At 39.8% G+C, this 23,483-nt stretch overlaps 1 protein-coding gene across 4 annotated transcripts in view; it reads right to left on the reverse strand.

The window, feature by feature from the left end:
* Positions 1-23,483, reverse strand: part of LOC137629529 (unconventional myosin-IXb-like) — a 123,879-nt gene that overhangs the window by 81,255 nt on the left and 19,141 nt on the right. For all 4 annotated transcript variants that reach the window (XM_068360951.1, XM_068360944.1, XM_068360925.1 and 1 more), the window contains exons 3-6: positions 14,365-14,884; positions 9,827-9,921; positions 8,931-9,093; positions 7,513-7,648 (exon numbers count right to left, since the gene is read on the reverse strand). In XM_068360951.1, the coding sequence (XP_068217052.1) occupies positions 7,513-7,648; positions 8,931-9,093; positions 9,827-9,921; positions 14,365-14,884 (914 nt within the window). The remainder of the gene's footprint in view (positions 1-7,512; positions 7,649-8,930; positions 9,094-9,826; positions 9,922-14,364; positions 14,885-23,483) is intronic.

Below are 23,483 nucleotides of genomic sequence, written 5' to 3' on the forward strand. Positions count from 1 at the left end.
TTGATATTATGTGTAATACGGTATGTTATGAAATCATTTTATCAGAACTTACGTAAAATACATGAAATGTTCTATTAAAAACACAATGCACATTTATGGTACATAAAGCTACATACATAATCTACAAAACCTATGTATGATCTCACTATCGACTGCATAAATGACATAATCTATAAAGGCCTAAAGTTAAGAAGCTGAAAGTGAGCTGTAACATCAAGTGACAAACATTACAACAACAGTGCAATACTTCATATGAGTCAGGAGACAAATTTTGCTTCCAAATTAAAATCTTAAATACACAAACTCGTCTTCGGAAAAAGAAGTGCGCCCAAAGGCAACCAAATATCACAAAACTTGAACTAATTTCAATATTATTATTATTATTATTACTCATTAAGCTACAACCCTAGTGAGAAAAGCAGGATGCTATAAGCCCAAGGGCTCCAAAAGGGAAAATACCCTAGTGGGGAAAGGAAATAAGGAAAAATGTTATTTTCATTAGTAAAATAAATTTTTGAATATACTTACCCGATAATCATGTAGCTGTCAACTCCGTTGCCCGACAGAATTCTACGGGAGGGATACGCCAGCTATCACTATACTAGAAGGGGGTGTACTCACAAGCGCCACCTGTGGCCAGGTACTACAGTACTTGTTGTTGACGCCACCTCACTTTTTCCTCGGTCCACTGGTTCTCTATGGGGAGGAAGGGTGGGTCAATTAAATCATGATTATCGGGTAAGTATATTCAAAAATTTATTTTACTAATGAAAATAACATTTTTCAATATTAAACTTACCCGATAATCATGTAGCTGATTCACACCCAGGGGGGTGGGTGAAAAAACAGTGTACAAGACTAAAGGATAGCTAAGTATCCCGTATTTCATATAATCAGTTATCCACAATAACAATGAAATAAAAAGTACCTGGTAAGGAAGTCGACTTGAACCGTTACTCTGCCTTTAATAAGATCGTCTTCCTTACTGAGCGCAGCGTTCCTCTTGGAAGGCTGAATCAACTCAAAGGTGCTAAAGTATACAGGGCTGCAACCCATACTAAAGGACCTCATCACAACCTTTAACCTCGGCGCTTCTCAAGAAAGAATTGACCACCCGCCAAATCAACAAGGATGTGGAAGGCTTCTTAGCCGACCGTACAACCCATAAAAAGTATTCAAGAGAAAGGTTAAAAGGTTATGGGATTATGGGAATGTAGTGGCTGAGCCCTCGCCTACTACTGCATTCGTTGCTACGAATGGTCCCAGGGTGTAGCAGTACTCGTAAAGAGACTGGACATCTTTGAGATAGAATGATGCGAACACTGACTTGCTTCTCCAATAGGTTGCATCTATAACACTCTGCAGAGAATGGCTCTGTTTGAAGGCCACTGAAGTAGCCACAGCTCCCACTTCATGTGTCCTTACCTTCAGCAAAGCAAGGTCTTCTTCCTTCAGATGAGAATGTGTTTCTCTAATCAGAAGCCTGAATAGTAAGAAACTGAGTTCTTAGAACTTGGAAAAGAAGGTTTCTTGATAGCACACTATAAGGCTTCTGATTGTCCTTGTAAAGGTTAAGACCTTTTTAGATATTACCTAAGAGCTCTAACTGGGCAAAGTACTCTCTCCAGTTCATTCCCCACCAAGTTGGACAGGCTTGGGATCTCGAACGACTTAGGCCAAGGACGTGAAGGAAGTTCGTTTAGCAAAAACCGAGCTGCAAGGAACATGTAGCCGTTTCAGATGTGAAAACAATGATCCTGCTGAAGGCGTGGATCTCACTTACTCTTTCAGCTGTTGTCAAGCACACGAGGAAAAGAGTTTTTAATGTGAGGTCCTAAAAAGAGGCTGATTGGAGAGGTTCAAATCTTGATGACATAAGGAACCTTAGGACCACGTCTAGATTCCAGCCTGGAGTGGACAACCGACGTTCCTTTGAGGTCTCAAAAGACCTAGGGAGGTCCTGTAGATCTTTGTTGGTGGAAAGATCCAAGCCTCTGTGGCAGAAAACCGCTGCCAACATAATTCTGTAACCCTTGATCGTAGGAGCTGAAAGGGATCTTACTTTCCTTAGATATAACAGGAAGTCAGCAATCTGGGTTACAGTGGTACTGGTTGAGGAAACTGCATTGGTCTTGTACCAGCTACGGAAGACTTCCCCTTGAGACTGATAGATTCTGAGAGTGGATGTTCTCCTTGCTTTGGCAATCGCTCTGGCTGCCTCCTTCGAAAAGCCCCTAGCTCTTGAGAGTCTTTCGAAAGTCTGAAGGCAGTCAGACGAAGAGCGAGGAGGTTCGGGTGTACCTTCTTTACGTGAGGTAGACGTAGAAGGTTCACTCCTAGAGGAAGAGTCCTGGGAATGTCGACCAGCCATTGCAGTACCTCTAAGAACCATTCTCTCGCGGGCCAGAGCGGAGCCAACCAACGTCAGCCGTGTCCCTTTGCAAGAGGAGAACTTCTGAAGTACCCTGTTGACAATCTTGAACGGCGGGAATGCATACAGGTCGAGATGGAACCAATCCAGCAGAAAAGCATCCACGTGAACTGCTGCTGGGTCTGGAATCGGAGAACAATACAATAGGAGTCTCTAGGTTATCGAGGTAGCGAACAGATCTATGGTTGGCTGACCCCACAGGGCCCAAAGTCTGCTGCAAACATTCTTGTGAAGGGTCCACTCTGTGGGGATGACCTGACCCTTCCGGCTGAGGTGATCTGCCATGACATTCATACCGCCCTGAATGAACCTCGTTACCAGCGTGAGCTTTCGATCTTTAGACCAGATGAGGAGGTACCTTGCGATCTAGAACAACTTCACGAAAGAGTCCCTCCCTGCTTGAAGGAGTAAGCCAGGGCTGTGGTGTTGTCAGAGTCCACCTCCACCACTTTGTTAAGCTGGAGGGACTTGAAGTTTATCAAGGCCAGAAGAACCGCCAACAACTCCTGCAATTGATGTGAAGTGTCCTTTGCTCCTGATTCCATGTTCTCGATCATTCCTGTCCGTCCAAAGTCGCACCCCAGCCCGTGTCTGATGTGTCCGAGAGGAGACGGCGGTCAGGTTTCTGAACAGCCAAAGGTAGACTTCCTTGAGAAGAAAGCTGTTCTTACACCACGCGAGAGAAGACCTCCTCTCTTCGGAAACAGGAACTGAGACCGTCTCTAGCGTCATGTCCTTTATCCAGTGAGCAGCTAGATGATACTGAAGGGGGGGAGGTGGATTCTCCCTAACACGATGAACAGGGCCAGCGATGAAAGTGTCCCTGTTAGACTCATCCACTACCTGACTGAGCATCGGTTCCTTCTCAGCATGCTCTGGATGCATTCTAGGGCTTGGAAGATCCTTGGGGCCGACGGAAAAGCCCGAAAAGCTCGACTCTGAAGATCCATACCCAGGGAGACAATGGTCTGGGATGGGATGAGCTGAGACTCCTCAAAATTGACCAGGAGGCCCAGTTCCTTGGTCAGATCCATAGTCCATCTGAGAATCTCCAGACAGCGACGACTTGTGGGAGCTCTTAAAAGCCAGTCGTCTGACGGAGCCGGACACAAGATCATGGTACTGCTGCACAGTCTGTGAACTGTCAACCATGGGGAAGCGAGGAAGTACAGTGACAACCCGAAGCTGTCTAGACTGTCTGGGTCGTACAGACAACTCCTTATCGGGTTGCTGAGGTTGCCGAACTGCGTCACAACAAGTCACTTCTGCTGGTTGTTGAACGTCTTCCCAGTGACACACTGACTCCGTAAACAAAAAATCCTTTAACAAGGACTAAGCTTGGACTGTATGTCTTGCAACACAGCTCAAGGTCTATGGGAGCAGGTGTGGTAACAGACGGGGTTAGTGACTGAAGTGGAACCATTACCTTCCCTGGAAGCATGTTATGCTTAAATAAATGTCCATAGGAGGCTACGCAGCTAAAGGCTCCTCTCCAAATGACAGAGTCCTCAAGGGAATATCAGAAGGAGGGAGAAAAGCACTTTCTCATCTACAGGGACCATATCCGAGAAAAGTTAAGTTCTCTCAGTGAGGGTTTCAATGGTGCAAAAGCAGCAGACTAGAAGGCAACATTATGAAACTGCTTGACAGTCTAGTGAGTTGGCAACAACCAAAGATGTATGACTGAGAAGCATGCGGTAAGGTATGCAGAGCATGTTGTATGCAGAGCATGCTGTATGCAGAGCATGCTGTATGTAGAGCATGTTGTATGCAGAGCATGTTGTATGCAGAGCATGCTGAATGCAGAGCATGCTGTATGCAGAGCATGTTGTATGCAGAGCATGCTGTATGTAGAGCATGTTGTATGCAGAGCATGCTGAATGCAGAGCATGCTGTATGCAGAGCATGTTGTATGCAGAGCATGCTGTATGCAGAGCATGCTGTATGCAGAGCATGCTGTATGTAGAGCATGCTGTAAGGTAAGCAGAGCGTGTTGCATGGCGTTTAACATTTCTCAGAAATTCCATGACCAGTGCTAGAGTGCTTCATGCATGCTTGCATGGGGTTTTAAAATCAACATAATATTTACCTTACATTCATAACTCATGATTCATTTTTGTTTTGAAGATATTTTTGCCATATTTAGCGATATTGTTAAAAATATATTGCAAGGAATACATATATATTTTTATATAAGTAAGACAAATAACCTCCATTATCATAATGTTTGTGTAGGCATACATGTATATGATTACAAATGCAAGTTATGAAAGTAATGAGGTGTAATTATTGTCATTTGTTATTTCTCAAGTTGAGGAGAAAGTGGCAGATGCATGGGTGGAGGAGGCTGACTCCTAGCATGAGTGTCTGAACTCAAGGGTTGCGCTTGCTGAGTGGTTGGCGGATGCGCAGTAGCAAGTTCCTGAGGAACGAGTTGAGGTTCCTGAGGTGTGAGCTGTGAGCGATGAGGTAGTGGCTGCGCAGAACACAGTAATTGTCTCGCGAGTTGAGGTTCCTGAGGCGCAAGGCTAAGGTGTTGTGCTTGCCTTGAGGAGGGTTGAGCTCGCTGCAGCGAGAGCTGAGGAGACTGACTCATGGATGGGAGAGGTTGTTGTACCTCAAGAGAGTGTTGCCTCACTGGTGGAACTGCAAGTGGAAGCGGAGGAAGTAAGGTATAAGCTTCCTGTTCCCATTGCTGAGGTTGCCTTAAGGAAGGCGGAGGGAGCTGCACACCACTGGAAACAGTAAACTCAGAACGTGGTAAGGTATCCTGAGGAGCCTCAACATCGTACGCCTGGCAGGCAGTACTGCGGTCAGGCGGAGCGTTCGCAGGAGGAGGTGTAACCTTCTCAGCCTGAAACTCACGCATTAAGACCCCAAGCTGCGACTGCATGGGCTGCAGCAAAGTCGTCTTGGGATCAACAGACGATAAGGTCTGTTGTGGCATCGCCTTACCTCTCTTAGGAGGTGTGCAGTCACCTGAGACTGAGGAGAGTCAGAGCTAACCCAATGACTGCATCCGGGTTGTTGAACTCTAACTTCGTACGTCTGGCATAGGTCTGGACTTTACGTTTAAGAGGTCTTGAGACCTGAGACCAGCGTTTTCTCCCCGAAATTTCTTCTGCAGACGAGCAAAATAAGGGCTCAATCGTCTGCGGGTGGGAGTGACGGTCTCTTAAGACACGCCCGCAACCACCGAGGATACTTCTGTGCGCCGATCAAGGCCTGCCGAACCCTTTTGCCCTTCGACATTGCTTCTCCCCTGGGCTTGGGAGCTTGCAAGAGGTCCCGGACTGGGAGGACGACTGGCACGCACAGAAGTACCCTCACGCACAACACTGACACACTTTGCGCTAATCACTTATCACTTTTGATTTTCTGTTTGCACTTATTTCACTGAACTCGAAACTTTAAGTGGTTTGTACCTGAAACACGCAATTCTATCCTTTCTCAAAAGTTAGTAATTGCGAAAACAGAATTACAATGTAACAGAAAAATCTAATGAAAGATAAATAATTCAGTGGCTGGAAAGAGACTAAACACTAGATCAAATAAACTACGTTTAAAATCTCTCACCGCATAAAGCTTGAGAACAAGAAAAACTCTAGAAACGTTTACCTTCTTCCCCTAAAGAGACTAGGGAGAAGAGCAAAAACGATAACAACGTTACTCGCTTGAACGAAACGTTTATCCTCCTCTTTCTCCCTCCGTCTCTATCTCTCTCTCTCTCTCTCTCTCTCTCTCTCTTGACTTAGAACCTGAGAGAAGAGCCCAATCATATACAGTATATCGTTAAAACATATTATTGTTAAAGGAAAATATTTCCCAAAATGAAAAGTTCCTTTGTAGAATTAAAACCATTAAGTTAAGAAAGAATGAACAAAACGCTAGACAGGGTTACTCTTACTGCAACGTGACACCGTGAAAATTCTCTCTCTATCGTAACGATAGAGCGCAAGTTGAACGTTCTGAAACGTCAACAATTGCAGAGACAAAACAAAACGTTAGTTCAACTTTGAAAACAGTACGAGACTATCAAAGAAATTCTTTCAAAAACATAAAAATAGCATAATATGTTAACAGGTAAAACCGAAATGACGGGCTCAATGTTAATTAACTTCGGTACAAGAAAAGACCGCCTACCAAGGAAAGGTCGAATATATAAAAATTAATTTTAATAATTTTATAATAAAAGGAAGTTAATCGAAGAGGCCTATAAAAGGCGGAGAGATATAAAATAAATCTATAACTTTTGTTAAGAAAAATTAAGAAAGAGAGTCTATACTCTCTTAGACACCAACACTTCCGTCTAAGGGAAGGGTCGGCCATTTAAAGGTGAAAGAGAGTTCATACTCTCTTCGTCACCATAATTAAATTAATTCCAAAAGCTAACTAAGCTAATATAGAAGTATCTAGTATAGCGAATAGCTGCAAATTTTAGAGAAATACTTCACCAAACCGTGAACAATACTCCAAAATCATAAGCGTATCCAAGAACGTCTTGCCGGAAGCACGACAGAGGAAAAAGTGAGGTGGCGTCAACAACAAGTACTGTAGTACCTGGCCACAGGTGGCGCTTGTGAGTACACCCCCTTCTAGTATAGTGATAGCTGGCGTATCCCTCCCGTAGAATTCTGTCGGGCAACGGAGTTGACAGCTACATGATTATCGGGTAAGTTTAATATTGAAAAATTAAATATTTTAAGAAGAGTGACAACATTAAAATAAATATTTCCTATATCAACAATAAAGACTTCAACAAAACAAGAGGAAGAGAACTTATATAAAATAGTGTACACTCGGGCAAGAGAAATCTAACCCTAGATAGTGGAAGATCATGGTACAGAGGCTATGGCACTACCTACGACTAGAGTACAATGGTTTGATTTTGGAGTGTCCTTCTCCTAGAAGAGCTGCTTACCATAGCTAAAGAATCTCTTCTACCCTTATCAAGAGGGAAGTAGCCACTGAACAATTACAGTACAGTTGTTAACCCCTTGGGTGTATATAAAACATCCTCTCACCATTGTACAGCCTACTACACAGAGACCATTAAGTACTGACAAACAATTTTTACATACCTAATAGAAGAACTGCAGATAAGACAGCAAATAATCTATGCTGCTTTTCTGGGGTGAACCCCACCATCTCCATGGACTGCTTTAAACGGACAAATTCAAACTGCTCGTCACAGCCCTCTATAGTGTAGCATTTACTCTGTAATGAAGTGAAAAAAAAAATTTAATCATATTCAAATCACTGACCATATTGTTAATAAAAACAAGACGCCTTTGACATATAATGCCTGCTAAAGGATTAACCCTTTTACCCCCAATGGACGTACTGGTACGTCTCACAAAACTCATCCCTTTACCACCATGGACGTACCGGTACGTCCTTGCAAAAAACTGCTATTTACATTTTTTTTTGCATATTTTTTAAAACTTTATGAGAAACTTCAGGCATTTTCCAAAAGAATGAGACCAACCTGACCTCTCTATGACAAAAATTAAGGCTGTTAGAGCAATTTAAAAAATATATATTGCAAAATGTGCTTGAAAAAAAAAAAAAAAAAAAAGCCTGGGGGTTAAGGGTTGGAAAGTTCCAAATAGCCTGGGGGTAAAAGGGTTAATAAATTCAAGACTCAATGGCTATTTTAAAATCAAAATGCCCATTAACCCTTTCAAACGTTGAGATTATGATTAGATTTACACCAATAAATTTTTGGCCAACTTCAATCCTTCAATTTGACATTCCATCTTTCCTGTTGTCCATTTTGTAATACAGAAAGTCTTCAATTGACTAACTTAATAGGTTCAAAGAGGCTGTTTGTAAGTATAATTCTCTTAAATTTTGGATAAGGATAGGCGTCGCCTAACTCAAGTGCCTACGATTTTCAGCTGTAAAAGTCAACAAATAGACATTTCATACTGCATATATCCTCTTGCTTTATTACAGTATTCCATTATGAAATTTTGATACAATATCTATGATTTGATTACAGTTGGCTTTGTGTTTTGTATCTCTGAATGTATTCAAGTTAAATGTTTATAAGTTGAACATTTGTGCATTGAAGACCTAATATGGCAACTGACAAAGTTTTGCAAACTTTATCCCTTTTTCCCCCAAGGTAAGGTTAAATTTCAAGCACATTTTGCTATATATTTTTATTTAAATTGCTCTAACAGCCTTAATTTTTGTCATAGAGAGGTCAAGTTGGTCTCATTCTTTTGGAAAAAGCCTGAAGTTTCTCATAACGTTATCAAAAACATGCAAAAACATGTAAATAACAGTGTTTTGCAAGAACGTACCGGTACGTCCTTTGGGGGCGAAAGGGTTAATACTTTCATTTTGACATTCCATTTTTGTTGCTGTCCATTTTCTAATAAGCTGAAAATGATATCTAATTTGAGCCTTTATCCACTTTTTAACAATAAAATACATAAACTCGGCTTTAAAATTGCAGACGTGTGAGCCTTCTGCAGTTAAAACCACTAACCTGGTTGAGGTAGCGATAATCCGAGGGCTTGAGAAGGTGCAACGCCTGTCGTTCCTGTGGAGACGCTCCGGCAAGCAAGTAATAAAAGACGTGATAACTGCGTTCGTTATAAGCTTGGGAACAGATGCGCGACTTTTCTAATAGGTACTTTTGCACACAGGCCCTGAAATTTATCAGAGAAATCATCCTTACTGTACAGAATAATTATTCAAAAATCTAAATCCACACCAGTACAATACAATATAACCAAGATAAATAGAAATTTACTAAAATAATTAACGTACAGTATTGATACTGTCTAAAATTAGCTTTGTTTTACTGTATAAAAATATTAAGCAGGGCCACCATTAAGGTCCCTTTTCTTTGGTTAGCTGATAAACCTTACAATCACTCCTTCGCTTCAAATCAATATTTGCATTTGCAGTAATTTCTAACTGAATTTTTCACATTTAACAAGAAATCATTTATCATATGAATGGAATTAACTTTGAAGTGATAAATATTAACCTCCAAGTTTTCTATATCACTCCTGATAAGACAATTTCAAGGCACAAAGGCCCTTCACCGCTATACGATGCAATTTAATCAATCATGCCCGTACTCTCACAACATTTGGTATCATTTTAACCTACAAAATCAATCGCACAACTTGCATACAATAACACCTAAAAGCAAATAAGACGGGATTAAAAGGATTAAGAAAATAATTTAATAAAATCACTTAAAGCTTGGGATATAAAGCAAAACTCTGATTAAATTTTTTTTCAAGTTCAGGGTATTATAATTTTCCCCCTGTATATTTCTTAAAGGTTTGTCCTGAGGCAAATGTGTCCACCTACTCAGAGTTGTTTGTCCAATGCAGGATTAAAAAACAAAATTGTTGGCTCACTACTTACCCTTGAACGAGTCCGTTTTCCTTATAGCTAACTTGGATAAACTTTCCAAATCTACTGGAATTATTATTGTGGGCTGTCTTGGCATTTCCGAAGGCCTGAAAATAATAAATTAGATGAAAATAACTGCAAATTTTAAATCATACAAGCTTTCCATTCTTAGTTTCTGACAGTGAAGGGCGATACTTATATAATAACGAAGTTTACAAAAAGAAAACAGAAAAGAATAATGTTCAAATTTTGATGTTATAGATCAACAAATTATAATTTCTAAGATATACCTATCATGATATATGGGTGGATAATCCACTAAGAAAATAAAGCAGTGAAGCCTAGTAAGCTATCCAGAATAAACCAAAACGAGAATGAGCTGGGATCCAATCCTCGTAGATTCTTTCCTTCGCATTTTCTGGTTTTAATTTACACAAATAGTTTTTTATTTCAGGATTTTTACTCTGAACACAAAATTGCAAGATGTTCTGTTGTTTTAATTTACAGAAATCGTTTATCTTTCAGGATTTTTACTCTACTGTATACAAAAAATTGCAAGATGTTCTGTGGTTTTAATTTACAGAAATCGTTTCTCTTTCATGATTATTACTCTGTACAAAAAATTGCAAGATGTTATGTGGTTTTAATCTACAGAAATCATTTCTTTCATGATTTTTACTCTGTACAAAAAATTGCAAGATGTTATGTGGTTTTAATCTACAGAAATCATTTCTTTCATGATTTTTACTCTGTACAAAAAAATTGCAAGATGTTCTGTGGTTTTAATCTACAGAAATTATTTCTTCATGATTTTTACTCTGTACAAAAAAATTGCAAGATGTTCTGTGGTTTTAATCTACAGAAATCATTTCTTCATGTTTTTTACTCTGTACAAAATAATTGCAAGATGTTCTGTGGTTTTAATCTACAGAAATCATTTCTTCATGATTTTTACTCTGTACAAAAAAATTGCAAGATGTTCTGTGGTTTTAATCTACAGAGATTATTTCTTCATGATTTTTACTCTGTACAAAATAATTGCAAGATGTTCTGTGGTTTTAATCTACAGAAATCATTTCTTCATGATTTTTACTCTGTACAAAAAAATTGCAAGATGTTCTGTGGTTTTAATCTACAGAAATTATTTCTTCATGATTTTTACTCTGTACAAAATAATTGCAAGATGTTCTGTGGTTTTAATCTACAGAAATCATTTCTCCATGATTTTTACTCTGTACAAAAAAATTGCAAGATGTTCTGTGGTTTTAATCTACAGAAATTATTTCTTCATGATTTTTACTCTGTACAAAATAATTGCAAGATGTTCTGTGGTTTTAATCTACAGAAATCATTTCTTCATGATTTTTACTCTGTACAAAAAAATTGCAAGATGTTCTGTGGTTTTAATCTACAGAAATTATTTCTTCATGATTTTTACTCTGTACAAAATAATTGCAAGATGTTCTGTGGTTTTAATCTACAGAAATCATTTCTTCATGATTTTTACTCTGTACAAAAAAATTGCAAGATGTTCTGTGGTTTTAATCTACAGAAATCATTTCTTCATGATTTTTACTCTGTACAAAAAAATTGCAAGATGTTCTGTGGTTTTAATCTACAGAAATAATTTCTTCATGATTTTTACTCTGTACAAAATAATTGCAAGATGTTCTGTAGTTTTAATTTACAGAAATGTATTATCTTTCATGAATTTTGCTTTGTACAAAAAAATTGCAAGCTGTTCTGTGGTTTTCATTTACACAAATTTTTCTTCTTTCAGGATTTTTACTTTTTTCTAAAAAATACGTAAAGGTGCTCATTTTGGGGTTGATCCTCTTTGTTGATTTTTTTTCTTTTTTTACTTTTGCTACTGTTTGTTAGTAAATAATAGGTACCTGAAACTACCAACATCAATCTAAGAAATAATTCCATCATAGTTCTATCAACTACCTTCGTAATTACAGCAGAAAATTCACTTGAATTACTCATTTACAGTCAGACAAATACACCAGGTATGCTTCACTAATTATCTGTTCTTCAAGTTGCTACTTTTTTCTCTGGTATATTTAGCAGTATTTATACCTTTGAAATGGTGCTTTAAGGAGCATTTCACTGGGCGACACAGGTTCCTCGCCCAGATATAGATTTTTCCTTCGTCAAAATCCCCTTTTTTTACTCTAGATCATAGAGGCAAAGTCATGGTATCTGAGCACATGAAAGTTACATGTCCCCACAAATATGAGGTTGTAGCAGGCCCTGTGGTAGGGGTGTAAGAATACTACCACAGTAAGTCATCTGTGTCTTAGAAAGCGACTAAAAGGGCAACTTTTGCGTTGCAGTCTTGCTTTCTAGCAAAATGCTAGGCCAACCACCAATAACTGTGGAAACTGCTACCCTGCAGTTGGACTGTTTAGTTACAGGTTAGGCCCACTGCCAATAACTGTGGTTGATGACTGCAAGGGAATGCGATTGTAAAAACCCTATGCCAAATTATAAACCATGCATGATACTATTAGAGGTCACATCAGATATCGAACCCCTTAATGTAAAGATAACATTAGGAAAGAAGATGAGAAGACACATATCAGTTGTAGCTATGTGTTGGGTTAAGCCTGCTTACATTAACTCTTTTTTTAAAGTACAATTACCTGAAACATTATTCATAAAATCCTATGAATCCCACTGAACCCAAACAGTAGCCATTATCATCCTCAGAAATGCCGATTCAGAAGTATTAAAGACAAAAGTAGTAGATAGCCTATACGAGCGACTATATGAGTGTACAACTATTCGTTTCAATCTACATTATACATTTAATCTGGTATAGCAAGAATTAGGAGGGTACGTACTTACATTTACCGAGTTAATTTACCAACTACTGTACACTAAAAGTTGTAAACACAATTGATTCACAGCAAATGCATCAAATCATATTTAGCATGACTCCAATTAGTAAGGGTGCACATGTCAAATAACCACTTCACCGCAACACAGCTGGCTAAATACCGGAATGCATCAAATCATGTTTAGCATGACACCATTTAGTAAGGGTGCAAAGATCAAATAACTAGTCTGCTGCAAGAACCCCAAGAAACTATATAGTAAATGAATTGAATGGCATTAACACAAATAGGATCTCTGCAAACTTGGAGGCCATAACTAATAAAGAACATGAAAGGAACAGACTCACAAATACCATGGAAGGCAAAACTGTGATTAGGTTGCAGTGAATATCCATTAGTTGGGAGACTGAAGAGTTATGAAAAGACAAGATGGCTGCCCCTCTAGTTATGTCATGAGGACTAGGGATTACCTTACAAAAGCAGCTAATTCTTCTACTGTATTTTGAATCTTTTATCGAGAAGCTCAAGCTTCAAGAGCAATGGCAAATTAATTCTGGAGTAGGGTCAGCAGAAAAACAGAAGAGCATTGCAAAGAATGGATACAGAGGGAACACATACTCCTCCAGTAATGTTAAAGGAAGCGTTAATCTTCTTTGTTATCTGTACAGACCTTGATGAAAACAACGATGATTGGAAGAACACTACAAGGCAACCCCCACAGTTGTATTCAAGGAGAGCAAGCTTAAGTCGTTAGAACAAAACTTTAGCTATCTAAAACCAATTTCGAAATGACTACTGACAGGTATCCCACCCACTAATAAGCAGATCATCACTTAGTTCCAAACTAGAGCCATAAAACCCTGTATAAGAAGGACACAGAGAATGACAACAAGCCAGTCATAGATAAGAGTCTTTCCATTGTCATAATTTATTTACTAGCTTATAACCTGGTGAATATCGATGAGGGATATAAAAGAAAAACAAAAGAACAAGATACTTGAGAGTATGATAGAGCATAAGAGTAACAACACTAATGAAGTTGGGAATACAAGAGCTGTAAAAAAAATTCACACTTCAACTTGGCCTATACTTCAGTAACATAACCAATTCTTCCCCTTAACAGTTCAGGGTGCACATCCCTTGCTTTCAGTTTCAGCTACTGAATGGGAAACACATGACAGTGGCTGAAATAGCAAATCATAAATCCTATTGAATATGCTGTCGATATGATCAAACAACCCAAAGGCAGTTTTACGGGTGGGTGAACTAGGGAGAGGTCTCAGAGCTTGCTATCCCATAACCCGTTTGACTTTGAATCATACGGCTACAGTCAAAGCAGCAGCAGTAGAATAGCATTTTGTATTAGTGAAAGAATAAAATCAAATTAATTCATACCAATGGCATTATCTGCTAAGTTTCAATGAATAAATGAGGTATTCCCTATAGTCAGGGTTTACCACTCGATCGTAAATATGGAGGATTTAAGATTATGATTACGTGAACAAGGTTATATAGGCTGAAAACTAGATAAAATGAGCTTCAAAATACAACGACAAGATTTTAGATAAAATGAGCTTCAAAATACAAACACAAGATTTAAGATATTTTGAAAAATTAAATATTTATCAACATTTGAATACAGTATTATCAATTTTCAAATAAGAATTCAAAAAATATTATGTGTTAAAAAAGGTTAGCATATCTTACCTCTAAAACAGGCCCAGAGCTTAAAATAGTTTGCTCCACTCCACTTCCATGTGAACCCTTTTGGCTAAGCATTGTCAGGTGGTGAAGTAAAAATAAAGTGGATTCTGTCTTGCCACTTCCACTCTCACCACTTATAACTATGCACTGATTACGTCGCTGTTTAATCATGGTAGAATAAGCAACATCCGCAATTGCAAATATATGGGGAGGGAGTTCACCCAGCCTGTGATTCTGATATAATTTAACATATTTCGGATTATAAATGGGGTAGTACTTGAATGGATTAACGGATATCAATATGGACCCAACGTATGTGTATATATAACCCCGCTGGAACCGGGCACGTAGATTCTCTAAAAGTGTTTGTTCTGTTAAGTTGGGTAACTGACATAGGTCCGGGTATTCCTTGTCCTTTGGCTGGTATAAGAACTTGTAAAAGTAATCCCTGATGAGCTGGGAGTCGAGCTGATTGGGTTCGGCCCACAGGGAGTCCGAGGACATCTTTTCCCGCAGGCAAAATCTGTAAAATAAAAAGATACGGTAAAGTATGGTGTAATTAACAAAATATACATTAATTTGGTAAATTGTAACAACAACAAAACAAAGGAAACTAGCATATCAATTCCAATCAAGTTCTAATCACCAAACCCTAAAATATTACAAGATAACCTATGGATAAGGAATGCAAATCGACATTTGAGGTGTTCAGGAAGTAAGAGATAAGGGACCCTACACAAATGGAGCAGCACAATAACAAATTCAATCTTTCCCTTCAAAAATCTGTCCCTGAAGACAAGAAAAGATACAAAAGGTATGAAAAGATTATACAGAAGACACGAAAAGATACAGAAGATATGAAAAGATACAGAAGACAAGAAAAGATACAGAAGATAAGAAAAGATTCAGAATACATGAAAAGATTCAGAGGATTTGAAAAGATGCACAGCAAAAATAAACATAAAGAAGACATGAAAAGATGCAGAACACAAAAAAAAGATACAGAACACAAGAGATACAGAAGATAAAAAAATACAGAAGAATAGAAAAGTGTTGCCTTGAAAGAGTTGATGTCACACAAGTGCCTCAGCATTTAATGAAAAAATAATTGAGTGTGATGAGGAGCAATATAAACTAGTAAAATGCCAATGAGATGACAAAATGGAGAAGGCACATTAGTCACTCTTAGATGATATTACTTTTCACTCTTTATCACCATGAATGTTAAGATACAGGATTACTAAATAAAGATTCTTGTATTTGTTGGTCATTTTAATGCTGCCCATAAAGAGTAATTGAATTTGGTTTCCCATGTTAATTACTAAGGCTCAAGACCTTCTAGCTTTATTTCCGAATCTAACTGCGAGCCATTATGAATGAAACACACTTAACAAGTCTGCTAATTGTTTGGATTTTGTTATCACATTCTCCTAAGGTTTTAACAAGCAATGGTGGTCCCCTAACTAGACTTGCTGATCATGCTTTGTTTCGTAAGTAATTAAAACTGGGCAAGCTGTCTCTAATGTGTCTTACTCTCATGAAGATATAAAGGATTTTCTAGCAGAGTAGACTGAAATTTCCAGTTACAAATTGTATAAAGAAAGAAGCCTGTAGTTTGTCTTAATGGAAGTTTTGTCAACATAACTGATAAGCACACTCCTTGGTTGTTAAACTGTCTTATCAAAGACAAAACTTGATTCAATAAAAACTGTAGACGTGATTGTAGAGGAAGGCGGCTTATAATATTTGGAGGTTAAGATATGACAGGGAATAATAAGGCCTAATTAAGAGGACTGGTTCAGAACTTATGCTTTAAACTCTTCTGATACAACACATGAACATTAATGGAAGGCTAATCACAAAACTTCAATTTATTTTATGTATTCTATTGTGGCACCCTACTGGAAATATCTCCAAGTGGCAATCTACTGGACTGGGGTTCAAGACCCACACAAGCTTGATAGTTTCTTGAAGTGTCTGCAACCTCACCATCCTTGTGAGCTAAGACAGACTAGTTTATCTTTTAGCCCTGTAAAATCATGAATTTTATTCATGACTAGAACTTGATGTTTAAGTGTAAAGCCAAATGGTATTACTTTTTTATTATTCATTAATACTACTGAATACTTACTCGCATTTAAGTCCTGTTACTATACTTTTCATATCATTATTATTATTATTATCATTATCTAAGCTACAACCCTAATTGGAAACGCAGGATGATATACGCTCAAGAGGTCCAACACAGAAAATAGCCTAGTGAAGAAAGGAAGTAAGGAAAGATAGAATAGTGTACCATAGTGTACCCTAAAGCAAGAGAATTCTAACCCAAGTCCAGGGAGGACCAGGTACAGAGGCTTGAAGGAGTTCTTAATGCACATGCTGGGGAATCAGCTTTTGGAGTCCATTAGAAAATTGTGGGAGTGGTAGATGTTACCCTGCTTATTATCACCCAAAACCCTATCAAGTAATGAATATATATCAAACATTTTTGATAGGCCGAACTGTAGTCCTCTCAGGCATGGTTTCGGCTTAGAGCTATAGGTTCGAATCTCTGCCCAGACAGATGATGTTCTCTTGAATGAATTTCCAGTAGGTATACATTCCCAAGGTAGAATTCAGTATTAAATGCCATTGTGGTTGATATTTACTTCTATCAAGTAATGTAGGAAAAAGATCTCACAGTGGAGGACATCGGAGATAGAAGAAATTGGAAACAGGTTTCCAGAAACAGCGACCCTGCATTGCATGGAAAAGCTTTACTCAAAGAAGTAGTAGTAGTAATGTACAGATATCCCTTGATAAGGATATTCTTGCAATTGGTCTTCACTTTATTTCTGGTTTAAAAGCACTAATGAGTTGGAAGACCATTTCTTAGCATTATCAAGAATAAAGTTTTTTAATCAATACATTATGCAATCTAAGTCTTGGACCCAAGCAGAGAATGGAATACCTGGGTATACTGATAAGATATAAAGATGGCAAAAATCTTTCCTTCAGAGTTGCATGTGCAGACTCAAGACAGTAGTGCAACCCTTCTCATCAAACAACTTAATCCAGCAAGACAATGCCAAAAGTTGCTAGGACATCTCTCGTCTGTGGAGAGGCACATCAATGATCTTTCCAAAGATGCCTAAAGGTACAATGGTCAGCAGCCACCAAATCCTTTCAACATCTAGTTCCAGTCGACCGAGAAGTAAGGGAGGATTTACCAAAGGGATTAAGAAACGAGAATTTACCAGAAGGAGCCCCCATAAGAGTGCCCTCCTCCAGAGATGCTTCTGCTTACAGACACATAGAAGGAGAAGTAGGGTGTACACCTAAAAAATGACATCGCCTCAGGGCGTTGGTTCGAGGAGAAATCCTCCATATCACTCTGGCGCTGATGATCAACATCATCACCAGTAGTGGCATACATCAACAAGCAAGAAGCTTCACAGCAACTCAGTGTGTTGGCAAAGTTGGCACACTCCTGGATGTGGGGCAACACAGGGGAGCTGTCGGCATGTTTTATCCGAAGCAAGAGGAATGCAAGTGCAAAGAAGCTCAGCGCCAGGGTCAAGGAATACAGAAGCAAAGTGGTCACTTCATTCTTTAGTAGTGGGCAGGTTGCCGACTTTGTGAGGTTCTATGTCAATAGATTTGTTTGCCACAAAGCAATGCTACCTGATCACCTACCATCTCAGTAAGGTTGGTACGCGTGGTCACTCGTCGTAAGCGCTCGTTATTTACTGTGCCTATGTTAGAACTCTCTTGATTTACTGTCACAAATGCATCAAATACATCAACATAATATGACAGAGTAATTAATATTACATTAGAATATAAACTATCATACTTTACAACGTCATACAGTATACAGTATGTCATCCACTCCCCAACAATCAAGCCTAACCCTTTTTTCTCACTTCACGTAACACATGTCAAATAACAATGTCCAGTGTGTCAGATTAAGCCGCATGTTTTGTTATCCTTCTTTTAAGAGCTACAGTAAATACAACCCCAATATTTTGCCTTTTTTCTTCTATAAAGATATCAAAGTGGGTTTGGTTATAGGTGGGATTATGATAAATGACTTTAGGTTTGCATAAATACAAAACAAAATCTAAAATAACTGGGATCTTTATTCTAATGAGAAAAAGTATACTGTAAATCTGTCTTTACACGAAGAGTTGCTCTTTATGGCGCAAGTGAGTGAAGACCAACTTATTTTTACCAGTTTGGTTCACCATATCAAACCGTATTCTATGAAAGAGTTCAAAAGAACCATATCTTACCTGTCTCATTCATAGGAAAACCAAGGTCAAAATAGACCACTCATCTGCCATGTCTACTTCGCCAACCTCTGACCAAACCAACCATAAACCTTATGTGAGATGCTATTCTGTTAGAAATCACTCTACGTAAGGTTCCAAGAAAAACAACAACAGTAGTGATCCATGAACAATCTCCATGACAGAAGAACTATGGAAGAGGTATTTGTAACCCGCAGAAACGGCTATACGAGATGAAATACATCAATTACCCGTAATGTTGATCTAATGAAGTAGAATGAAAAATCATTAAAGAATATCTTGCATAAAGAGCTGAAGAGTTTAAGGAAGATCTGCCTTCTCTTCCAGATACCATCCAGGAAGTGAACTGAGCACCATGTTTTCTACCACCAGGAACTTGAAAGAAGAAAGCTCAAAAAGGACTTCTGTCATGCAGGGCTGACAAAGATATTCCTGTAGGTCTTTGTAGCCTTTAAAAACTCTCAATAGAAAGGAGGAAGCAGTAGATCCATCCTAACAACAAATATCATTCAATGTCAGCAATAAATGCCATTCTTTGCTAATGAACCAAAGACTGAAGGGAAAGCAAAACAACTGGCAGGTAAAGGGCTGGAGCATGTCCAGAAACATCCAAAAACACTGCAAGAATGAAAAGGAAAAGATTTCCTTGGAGGAAAGAAACCATGTGAAGGGAAAGTCTCAAAAATAATAATGCTTGATTCCACTGAAACTGACACTAGACTAAAACCACTCTCTACCCCAAAGGACTAACAGGTATGTTCCCTAAAACAAGAAAGTAAGATTAAAGGGACACAGAAAACTCTACCTTTCCCCATGGGTGGCAAAGAATGAGGTAATCCAGGTGGACCTCCCTTTCCATAAATGCCAAGGCAGATGATAGTAAAAAAAATTGGCCAACTAGAGCATGCCCACATAATTTCACCTTCAAGAAGGATCAAGCATTTTTTCCCCACACTGTGGTGTCCATGATTATTTCAAAGACAAGTTTAAGGACACCAAAGCCTTGACGAGGGTCAAGGAGACTCCTAATCTCTTCTGAAGAAGAGGGACCCTAAGTCTTGACAAAAGTAAAACCTATGTCCTTAGACATTAAGGACTTAAGGACCAACACTATCTTCAACAATGAAGGGTTTTCAACCACAATACAATATGAAGATTCTGGTGTTGACTAAAAGCTACTGCAGCGTACTTTAAAAAATCATACTTTGAAATATAAAATTAGATATCTAACAGAAGGCCAGCTTCTGTAAAATATCAAAAAATTATACTGATACAGTATTATAAACTAGTTGTTCTTCAAGGATTTTAATAAGAACATATCAACACTCCTTGTCTTTAGCCTAGGATAAGTTTTCTTCTTAAATGGTAAAAACTGGCTCATTTAGTCAAAAAATGACACGATCAAATCAAGCAGGCAGTCACTACAGTATAAAAAATAATCTTCATTCATTAAAAAACCGAGTTAGTCAGGAATGGCCTATTCATATCAGCAGAGGGCTGTCTCTCACCTCAGTATGCTGTTATACTGTACTTCTAAGGAGATAAAATCTGTTGACTTCCCAGGAGCAGCTAAATCTGTGTTGTAAACAAAGCAGAAAGTTGATCAGTTACTTGCACAGTTCCAACCATCGCATGGGCACAAGTGGTGTACAGAAGCAACTAAGAGAGAGATGTCTACACATATGGTGCCAACTACAAAAACATCAAATGGCCATGATCCCTTAAAGTCCAGGAACATCTGTGAGGGAAAAAACACCTGTGGAATATTTAGAGCAAATGAATGTCTAAACACATCTAAGGATAGAGAGACCTGTCACAACAGTGAAACAATACCAGGGAAAATGTATTGGTTACAAAACCTAGAAGTATGTAGCATTCAGGTAGAGAATGTTTACAATACTGTAAGCCCAAAACTGTGTAATGGAAAGGAAACAAAACACCATGCACAAGCTACAAACAGTAGAAAACAAAGTTCTCACACCTGTGACCATAACTAACCAATTTTAAAGAACATGAATGGCATGATTATAGACTAGCATATCCTTCCTGTCATACCTCCAAAGATATCACTAGAGAAGAAACAAAGTCAACCTTCCTAAAGGGACTCTTGGAAGACAAACTGACATGAGCATCTTATGTTTGCAAAAAATAGGTCGGAACAGAAAAAGGGTCCTAAAATCACAAATTAATAAAGTAATTTGTACTTTTTCTAACTATACAAACTTAAGAGTCCTTTCAAAATAGGTCGATTCAAGCACAGCTGAAACTTGGCAGTTGAAATTTGTAAACTTGAGTTCTTTAAAAACAGGTCGATTCAAGCAATAGCTGAAATTTAGCAGTTAAAATTACAACAAGGTGTTGGCAGTAAATGGCAGAGAAGCAGCTTAGATGCTGCTTGGGACTTTCAGGGGAGGTGAAGGTGAGAAGGTCAGTTAAAAGGACTCGGGTTTATATAGATAGGAAAAATACAAATAACTTTTAAAATTTCTGATTTGTTTCTACATAAATATGACAAATTCGGAGATAATTTGTATTTTTCCTAATCATACAAACCTTAGCTATTTACATTGGGTTTACTTTCGGCGTAGCTGAAATTGACGAGCCAATAGATTTTTAACGAGGGTTAACTACCCCCGCGCTAGTTAGCAAGGGGGTAGGGGAAGGGATAGCTTGCTACCCCTCCCCCCCACACACCGGTGAGTTGTCTCACTTCACTTAGAGGTAGGACTTGTCTTGGGGGACAGGGCTGGCGGTCAAATATGTGTAAATAGCTAAGGTCTGTATGGTTAGGAAAAATACAAATTATCTCCGAATTTGTCATTTGTTCCGTAACCGAAATACAAACCACGCTACAGTATTTACATTGGGTGACTTACCCCTTAGAAAGGGTGGAAAGTCCCCAGCCTTACTGGCTTTGGCTTTACCCGGGGACTCAGACTCCGAGTGAGTAGCACTCGAGAAAAGGAGTCCCTGCGCCTCACAAGTTCCTTGCTCCGCAAGGAACGTGTGGCCTACGTAAGTTGTGTGTGGAGGAATAGAGAGTGACTCGTCTCAGGAAGTTGACCTGGAGTCCTTTAGATAGGAATCTAGGCTAGGACGTTCCCAATACCACCTCGTCAGGGTATGGGGGACGTGACAGTATTAATTTAATACTAGGAACACAAGGGAGCATGGTTTACCTGCAGAGATTGAGGTCAGCTATGTGGAGACCAGGATGCTGCTTTCCCCAAGAGAGGGGAGGATGAAGAAAGAAGTAAGGGCCAGACATACTCTTTCATTCACGCAGACTAAAACCGGGTAACAACGCCCTCAACCTTCTACAACTTGTCCATTAAGGAGCCTGAGGTTAGACCAGCTGTTGTGCAGCCACCACAGGGCCGATAGAAAACGTATTGAGGCTCCTGTGGGTCACGTCCTGCAGGTAGTGGGCTGTGAAGGTCGTTTGACGCTTCCAGGCCCCAGCTTGTAGCACCTGCGTCACAGAGAAGTTTCTCTTGATGGCCAGGGATGTAGCGATGCCCCTGACGTCGTGTGCCCTAGGGCGACGTGACGGAGGAAGGTCAGGATTCAAGGCGTGGTGGATGACCCTTCGAATCCAAGCCGAGATGGTGTTCTTGGTGACCCTCCTCTTCGTCCTGCCTGTGCTGACAAGCAACGCTTGCACGCGGGGACGAACTGCAGCTGTCATCCTCAAGTAACACCTCAGACTCCTCACTGGGCATAATAGCAGATGGTCTGGGTCACTTGTTACAGAACAGAGACTCGTGATCCTGAAGGAGTCGAACCGTGGGTCCGGCAGTCCAGGGTTCTGAGTCTTGGCAACAAACTCAGGGACAAACCTGAATGTTACCTCCCCCCATCCCCTTGAATGGGCGATGTCGTACGAGAGACCATGAAGTTCACTAACTCGTTTGGCAGAGGCCAACGCGAGTAGGAAAGCCGTCTTCCAAGTCAGGTGGCAATCAGAGGCCTGGCGTAATGGTTCGAAGGGAGGTCTCTTAAGAGCCCTGAGAACCCGAACCACGTTCCATGGAGGAGGTCTCACTTCCAACTGAGGGCAGGTAAGCCCCAAGCTACGTATGAGTAGAGAGTTCTAGCGAGGAAGAAATGTCCACTCCTTTCAGCCTAAAAGCCAGGCTTAAGGCTGAGCGATAGCCTTTCACCCCCGAGACCAAAAGGCGCATTTCCTCCCGCAAATAAACGAGAAACTCCGCAATTGCTGGAATAGTGGCATCGAGTGGAGAGATACCCCTCCCACGACACCAACCACAGAAGAGACTCCACTTCGCCTGGTAGACTCCCGCAGAGGACCTTCGCAGGTGACGAGACCTTCTTTCCGCAACCTGTTGCGAAAAGCCTCTCTCCGTGAGGAGACGCTGGATAGTCTCCAGGCGTGAAGCCGAAGCGAGGCTACGGCTTTGTGGAAGATGTTGCAATGTGGTTGTCTGAGTAGCTCGAGTCGTGGGGGAAGCTCCGTCAGGAGCTGCAGAAGGTCCGGGAACCATTCCGCGTGATGCCATAGTGGAGCTATCAGGGTCATAGACAAGTTGACCAATAGCCTGGTCCTGTTGAGCACCCTTCTCATCAGACAGAACGGTGGGAAGGCGTACACGATGTTGTCCTACCGTTGTTGGAAAGCATCTTGCCAGAGAGCCTTGGGGTCCGGAACTGGGGAGCAGTACAGGGGCAGCTTGGAATTCAAGGCTGTCGCGAACAGATCCACCATCGGGGAACCCCACAAAGTCAGGACTTTGTTGGCTATCTGATGATCCAAAGACCACTCGGTACTCACTATCTGCGAAGCCCTGCTCAGACTGTCAGCGAGCA

This window comes from Palaemon carinicauda, chromosome 2, assembly GCF_036898095.1.
Source record: "Palaemon carinicauda isolate YSFRI2023 chromosome 2, ASM3689809v2, whole genome shotgun sequence".
Lineage (NCBI taxonomy): Eukaryota > Metazoa > Arthropoda > Malacostraca > Decapoda > Palaemonidae > Palaemon > Palaemon carinicauda.